Raw genomic sequence first — 8318 nt, 5'->3', positions numbered from 1 at the left:
AAAATAAAACAAAATTATAGTGAAACTAAAATTTGAAGTAGTGCAACTAAACTAAATATAATACGGAGCATCGCGGTAACACGTAATTAGAGAAATTCATAATGTAATCAAGTAAATCTCGATGGTTAAATTCTTAAACGGAATTTCTTGAGTATATAAAACCGTTATGATAATATTGCTTCTATTTAAAATAAACCATAAAAGAAATAAGATATGTGAAAATGTGAGATAATGAAACGCAATTTTTGAATAATCCAAGATAAACAAATTTCATACCGAAATATCGAGTATATAAGGTTGTTGTGGGAACATCCAATATATATATATATATATATATATATATATATATATATATATATATATATATATATATATATATCGTAAGACGAAAAGGAACATTGAGGCAACTCAAAATAATGAAATTTGTAAAATGTTCTCGAATAAATCTTGAAACAACATTCGAGTTGAAACTTTGTGTGTATACGTTATTATGGTATTAGTACTTTGAATAAAAAATGAATTATAAGTGTAATAAGTATTGCGACTAGGCGATATATCGCGAAACACGTAAAATAGTTGTTGAAAATTTTTGAAAACATGACCTATTATTAAATTTTGAGTGTGTACAGTTGTTATGACAATATCATTTTTAATCAAAAAAGATTTACAAAAGGAAAGACCATTATGAATAAGTGTAAATCATTATCTTAAAAAAAGGTTTATAAACGCAGAGTACGAGGAGTTGTTTTAAATGCATTACTTAGATGTGTGTGTGTGTGTGTATATATATAATATTTCAATATGGGAAATGAGGCTTGCGTGTGTATATACAGGTTTAGGCTTTAATGGTTGATGGTTGGTTACCTTTTGAGGAATGAGTGGGTTCTCGAGTGTCTTACTAGATTTACTTGGGTTTGATAATTGTGGGGTTTGTTTGAGCTTGATAGGTTGGGTAAGTTGAGATTGACTAGCTTGGGCTTGGATATGATTCATATATGCATTTTGCGAAGATAGTTGGGTGGACTATTGTGGTACTAAAACTTGAATGTTGGGTGGTAATGGTATGACAACATGGTTTATAGCTCGACAAAGTATGGTTCAAATGTTTGAATCATAGTTGGGCAAACTTTGGTTGGTGTGGGTCCAAGGAATAAGTTGATGTGATGCTTGTCGGTGTTTCGTAGTAGTTGTGTGATCCTTTGTTAGATAAATACCAAACGGAATTTTAACAAGTGTTCAATTTAGTCGGTTCGGGTCTTGATAAATTTTCAAGTTCGAACCCGACGTTCCAAAGTGATAAATATCATGAGATAAATTATTTAAAATAGAAACTTAACAAATGTTAGAAGTTCTATTAAGGAGAAACTCCAAACACCAATGTTAAGCGAGTGTTTGGTTTTATCGGTCTAAGCTTGTAATAAGATCAAGTTAGATCCAACAAACCAAGATCTTAAAAAGAAAATGTGAGATTCGGTGGCCCGAAACACAACTAGTGTGTTTTAAGTGAGTGAACTCGGTTTGTTTGGTTTGGTTGGTTCAAGACTTGGTTGTGACCAAGTTTGGGTCCAACAAATCCATATTATAATAACAAATACAAAAATGTAAATAAAAAAACTTAAACACTTAAATCTTACATACAACTTGTTTTAAAACAATTAAATAAAGAGTTAAACGAGAGTTCGGTTTGAGTTCGGTCCTTGACTCGGTATGAGACCGAGGATAATTGCCACATACCCAATACCATTAAACTATTAAAATAAACTTAGAAATGATAATACTCAAGTCTTATATACAAGATGTTAATAATAAAGTATTTAAATGAAAGTTCGGTATTGGTTCGGTCCTTGACTCGGAATGAAATCGAGGATGGTTACCACATACCCAAATACCATTGAACTATTAAATTATTTGTAAACTAAAATAATTATAAACTAAATAATATTAATAAGCTTAAACAAATTAAAGTGTTAACAAGGACTATAATAGCCCTCCATGTAGCCTTGCCTTATAATAGCAATAAAATCTAATCTGACCATGGTCGGAGAAGGCAAAGCCAAGGAAACAACGGGAATATATTTTTAACAAACTATAATAACAAGATTTAATTTCCAAGAATTAGTTAGAATAAAAGATTAGCTTTAGTTTGACCTTGAGAAGTCAAACTATCAAGAGTTTGAGTTGGCGATGGCATAACTTAGGTTAGTTAGGTTTCGTTTCTCTTCGAGGTTGGGGAAAAATCGATAGCTTGTGAAGATATGGTAGTGGAAGGAGGGAGGTGCAGCGATGATAATAGTGGTAACGATAGGTTGATACTTGATTGTAGTGATGGTTTGAGTGATGATGTTCGGTGACTTGCGGTTGCGTTTATAAAGGAACTTGGGTGGCCGCCACCCGCGACCACCATGCCCTTCATGGCCGCGCGGCTTGGCGCCCCGGAAGGGTGGGTTAGTCTTCAACTTTGGTTATTTGGCGAGTTAGGTCCCTGAAGTTCGTTTTAAGTCATTTTTAGCCATAAAAGAGCGTTTAAAATACCGAAAAGGACGTTTCGCGACCCAACAAGTGTAAATCAAATTTGTAACATAAAAACCACTATTTTTATTACTATAAAAGAATCTAAAAGATAAAACGGGTCGGGTTTACCGTACAAAAACAATTATGACTTTATATCGAAAATGACGAATGTCATACTAGCTTCTAATTTTTTTTTTCGTTCCCAAGGGAGTTTCACTTATATTTGCACTCGGTCTACATTTGTTTTGCACTCAATTAGGTTCATAATAATCCTTGTGAGAAAATCGAATGGAAATCAAGTGTAACTTTATGATTAATATGCGAGTGAAATTGCCTTGACAATGAAAGTAAAAGTTCAAACGTCATTGATTAAATTGTCGGGATGGTTTGTTATCGGCCAATGAAGTTATGCTTTGAATTATTAAAATACAATTTACATATATATTGTATTGATTTTAGTACAAAAGCTTTTGGTGTTCATCAGAGGTTGAAACTAATGGCAGATCTATGTGTGGGGCCAGGTGGTGCCCGAGATACCCTCAACTTTTTTGGCGAATTCCAATTTGATGTATTGTTTCCCCCAAAACTTTAAGACCCGTCAATATCGTATAACCAAACCTTTTCTTAATATGAATTTTTTTATACCCATAAAGTTTTCTTTTAAATCCATGATTGGTTGAAACTAAATCAAGCGTTTAAACCAAACTAAGTCAACTTGTTTAGCAAAACTAGAGTGTAATGTCAAAACCAACTAGGTTAACTTTAAATTACTAATAGAGAGATTTTTCACATAAATTGAGATGAGGAAGAATGAATTATAGAGAGAAATGTAAAGAAGATGGATTGCTTGAAACAAATTTCAAGTACAACTAGTCTCTCATTTGGATTCATGATGTTTAAATACACGGTTACAAACTTACAATGTTGTTAAACATACTTACATATAATCCCTTATGTTATTACCAATTACAAATAGGCCCCTGATCCTAATTGACATGAAACAAATACTCCCTTCATTTGGAGTTCTTGACCTCAATTTAAAAAAATATATATATGAAAGAAATTAATCGGCTAGAATCCATCCACCAAGACTCAAGAATATTATTCATCACAAACCTTTTGCACCATACTCACCATTATAAAAAGAAAACAACTTGTGTTCCTGCGACCTACCTGGTTTTCCGAATTGGTTATCTATAACCTATTTAATCAAGATTATAATTTTAACAAAAATATGTTGACTTTTAGAACTTGACATTTTTAAAACATCATATACGTTTTGCAAAAATAAAAGATTGTTATATACGATATCGGCTTTGGCTCCAGGCGCTATGTTCATGTGCGCGCGGAGCTGTGAGCCTCCTGCATGAGTATCTTGCATCTTCCTCATGCTGTGCACTTCTTCATCACTAAAATTAGCGTGTTCGGTGTGAACAGAGTGACCATCTTCCGGCGCGCGGGCCCTTTTTGTTGTTCCCGAATGGTTTGTTTATCAAATGCGAGCCTTTGTGTTAAGTCGGCTAACTTTTTGTGTTTGACCAGCTCATTGTATTTGTCCATTAAACGCCGTTGTTCGTTTATGAGCCATTCTTTAGGGTCATTGGTTTCAACTTCCGGACCCATTGGTCCTTTTTGTTTCGCGCCAGTCAGATTCTGGAACGTGAGATCGTCTGGAGGAGTTTCAGTCTGGCTATGAGGTGTTGTGATGAAGGGATGGTTACTGGTGGTGCGCGCAGTATCACGCGGCGCCCTCAGAAACTGTTGTCCCTCATTAACATCCTCAAGCTCATTATCCTCCAGAACTTGATCGCTGTTTCGAACACAGGAAACCATGGTGAAGATTTTCAGAGAGAACTGATGAGATAGTGGTTTTGATGCCGTTGTAACAGGTGATGGCGCCAATGAAGAAACGTGGATCGGCTCACTAGTAGACGATCAACTTTCCTCGGGTATGAGTGTGCTATATCACCGATGGTTCTCCGGAGTATGGAATCTTCCACCTACAAAACGAGCAGCACCGTGAACTTACCCCTCAGAAAGGGACAGAGGGGTCCTCTTTGGGGTAACCCTCCGGTGTGAGAATAAGAGATTGTAGGAGAAGATAATAATAATCTGAAAGTGAGTAAGGATTTAGAGTGTATTTTCTTGCTTACCTCCCCTTGTGGAGGTGGTGTGGTATTTATAGTGTTAGGGTTTCCAATGATTGGGCTCAGATCCCATTAGGGCCTTTTTGGCCTCCTCCTATTGCTTCGCGCCACGTGTCCTTAGGACACCTGGTGCTCTTTCATTGATTATTCTCTGACCAAGGTATTTCACCTGACCCATGTGCAATCACGTGGTAGCACATGGGTTTTGCTGAGTTGTCCACCTTTCATTGGCAGCTGTCAACATCAGCATATTCTTTATTCCTTAAAGGATACCTTCTGGAAGGTTGTCTGATGAGCACAATCAGGGTTGTCCTTATCCTGATTTGGATAAGGACGAGGTTGATTATGTGCATGTGTGATATGCGCCTGTCCTGAGGATGCGCGAGGTCTTCTCTTTATTCTCACGCGCAGATGTTTCATGCGCAGATGTGATATGCGCAAGCATATGTAATATGCGTGAGCATACGTGATATGCGCCACGCGCAGATGCGCCACGCGCAGATGTGATATGCGTGAGCATATATGGTGCGTGAGCATATGTGATGCGTGAGCATATGTGATATGCGTGAGCATATGTGATATGCGCCATGCGCATAGGTTTTGGCTTTGTGCCTTCATGAAATCTTGATTTCAAGCCTCTTGTCTATATCTTGTGGGTTGACCCGCCCCGCTCGATGTTAAGGCGGGTGCATACCTCTTCACCACTCGAAGAAAACAATGGCGTCAAACGACGCAATTGCACCTTTCGTCATGAAAACCTACCAAATGGTCTACGACTCCTCATCAGATAATCTCATCCGTTGGGGCAAATCCGGCAACAGCTTCATCGTTGTCGACCCGCTACGTTTCTCCCAATGTCTCTTGCCTGCATTCTTCAAACACAACAATTTCTCCAGCTTCATACGACAGCTAAACACTTACGTAAGTACTGAGAACACCCCGTTTCTTCCCGTCACATTGTTGATTCTAAAATGTTTACGTCCATTCCCGGCCAGGGTTTCAGAAAAGTAGATCCAAACAAATGCGAGTTCGCCAACGAGTGGTTTTTGAGAGGCCAGCTACAGTTACTAAAGAACATTGGGAGGAGGAGAAACAATATTAATAGCATTCCAGAAACCCAAGAGCAAGAGATCGCACTCGCATTGGAGATTGCGAGATTAATGCAAGAGCATAAAGAACTAGAGAAGGAGATGTTAATGTTGAACAAGAGGATCGAGGCGATTGAGTGGCGGCCGAAGCAAATTATGGCCTTGTTGTGTTTAGTCGATCACGACCCGCAGATCTTGCCGCGTATGATGCGTAAAACTGAGCAAAAGCGGCAGCAGCAAACGTATGATGTTTTTGGTGTGTAATGGTGTTGAGGCACTACTAATAAAAAACCATTTAATAGCACACAAAAAGTGTCACAACAAACCAAAGAAGTGTCATTAAAGAACCTTGTTAGAATGAGTGGCACACAAAAAAAGTGTCACTAGAAGCGCTACCACTAAAGCCTTTTAGTGACACTTTTTGCGTATGCCACTACAAACTTTTGGCTTTTAGTGACACGTTTTTTTGTATGCCATTAAAAACATTTTGAACTTTTAGTGGCACTTTTTGCCATATGCCATTGAAAACATTTTGAACTTTTAGTGGCACTTTTTTTTGATTGCCACTACAAAATTGAGCTTACAGTGGCACTTTTTTGTCTGCCACTAACGCTGAACTTTTAGTGAGACTAGACGTGCACAAAAAAACCGGTTCCGGAACCTAACTGGTGGAACCGAACCGGAACCGGTTCCAGTTCCAACCCGGTTGGAACAATACCCGGTTTGGGTATTTTTGTACCCGAAAATCGTACCCGGTTCTCCTATTTGTATGTCAGTACCAGTTCCAACCCGGTTCCTACCCGGTTCTTAATTGGAACCGGTTCGGTTCGTACCCGGAAAAACCGGTTCCGACGGGTTTTCTTTGAAGGGTCAAACAAAAGTCAAACTAGCCGTTGGAACCGGTTCCAACGGTAATATAGCCGTTGGAACCGGTTTTTTAGACACCAATTAGCCGTTGGAACCGGTTCCAACGATAATATAGCCGTTGGAACCGGTTTTTGAGACAATAGATCCGTTGGAACCGGTTCCAACGGTAATATAGCCGTTGGAACCGGTTTTTGATGCCCAAACCTATATATAACTTGTTTCCATTACTTGTTTCACCACCACACTCAAAAACAAACTAAAATACTACTCCTTTAGCAAACCCGTTCCTTTACCCGACCATCCAACTAAATATTATTATGGCACCCATAAAAAAAACTAACAACAAGGCTAAGAAGAGTGTTTTTGTTGCCCCCGTTCCTGTTACGGAGGACCCAAGGGTTGTTACGGTAGTCAACCATAACCGCAACCAAGACATATGGAAGAATTGGGATTTGATTGTGGATGACGAAGGTTATCAAAAGGCTCGTTGCAAACTATGTGGTTCAATATTAAAGCACGATTCCAACTCTACTTTGAGAAAGCACATCGAGAAGCCATATTGCAAGGCGTTGAAAGGGATTGGCGCGACCGATCAAATTGACTTGGGTAAAGATGGTACACTATTTCGTTACAACACGACTCAAGTTCAAGATAGAATGGCAAAGTTCGTTATTCAACGAGGTTTGCCGTTTAACCACTTTGATGACCCGGAGTTGACGTCGTTAATTCGCGAAACTCTACAACCGAGATACACACATGTAAGTCGTACTACCTTAAGACGTCATTGTATCAGGTTGTGGGAGTGTGCTAAAAAAGAGTTAATCGAGTCTTTTCATTCTTTAGAAGCCATGGTTAGTTTAACTACCGATGTTTGGTCGGCACCACACGGGTTGCCCGAATCATACATATGTGTCACCGCTCATTGGGTTGATCCGGTGACATGGCAATTGATGAAACGCACCATCGCTTTTGAAAACTTCCCGTTCCCACATACCGCCGAAATATTGTTTGAATTACTTGATGAAGTTATAACGACTTACAACTTGAGAAATAAAATATTTTCGATTTCGTTTGACAACGCTTCAAACAATACTAAGGCGGCTGAAAAATTTATCATTAAATATTCACCACCTTGTTTCGGGGATTTTTTTCATGTCCGATGTGTTGCACATATCATCAACTTGGTTGTTCAAATAGGTCTTGACAATGAACACATTTGTGATGATTTAAAATACTTTAGACTTATGTTACAAGATGTCTTCAAAAGTGGTAAAAGAAGACATCTTGAATATAAGAACTATTGCAAGTCGGTTGAAAGAAAGTATTTGGGGCCGAATTGGGACGTTCCAACCCGTTGGAACTCAACTTGTCATATGTTAAAGTGTGCTTTTGCCCAACGCCAAACTTTACAAGCTTTTCATAACAATCTTGTTGAAGAACGCGAGGCCGATATGTTTCCGGAAAGTGTTTGGGTCCAAGTCGGTTATTTGTTGGAGTATCTTGATGTGTTCAAAAAGTCAACAACAAAATTATCGGGAGTCTATTACCCTACTAGTTGTTGGGTTTTGCAAGAATTGTACTATATGTCTTGTGTTTTTAAAAGCTTTGCGGAGAAGAACAAACTCTTCGAAAATATTGTTGCTGTGATGAAAGAAAAGTTCATAAAATATTTTGAAATCATACCGCCGGTCTTTACTTGTGCCGC

At 38.3% G+C, this 8318-nt stretch overlaps 1 protein-coding gene across 1 annotated transcript; it reads left to right on the top strand.

Moving 5' to 3' along the window:
• Nucleotides 1–5373: 5373 nt before the first annotated feature.
• On the top strand, nucleotides 5374–6010 carry LOC143600250 (heat stress transcription factor C-1-like). The gene is made up of 2 exons (XM_077077994.1): nucleotides 5374–5579; nucleotides 5654–6010. Exons 1-2 carry the CDS (start codon nucleotides 5376–5378, stop codon nucleotides 6008–6010), a joined length of 561 nt encoding a protein of 186 aa, XP_076934109.1. The 5' UTR covers nucleotides 5374–5375.
• Nucleotides 6011–8318: the final 2308 nt, after the last annotated feature.

Source organism: Bidens hawaiensis, unplaced genomic scaffold, assembly GCF_021521415.1.
Source record: "Bidens hawaiensis isolate Kalapana, Puna unplaced genomic scaffold, B.hawaiensis_p1.1 tig00053860_1, whole genome shotgun sequence".
In the NCBI taxonomy this organism is placed as follows: domain Eukaryota; kingdom Viridiplantae; phylum Streptophyta; class Magnoliopsida; order Asterales; family Asteraceae; genus Bidens; species Bidens hawaiensis.
The sequence above is the reverse complement of the archived record's forward strand: the minus strand, read 5'-3'. Positions and strand labels throughout refer to the sequence as shown.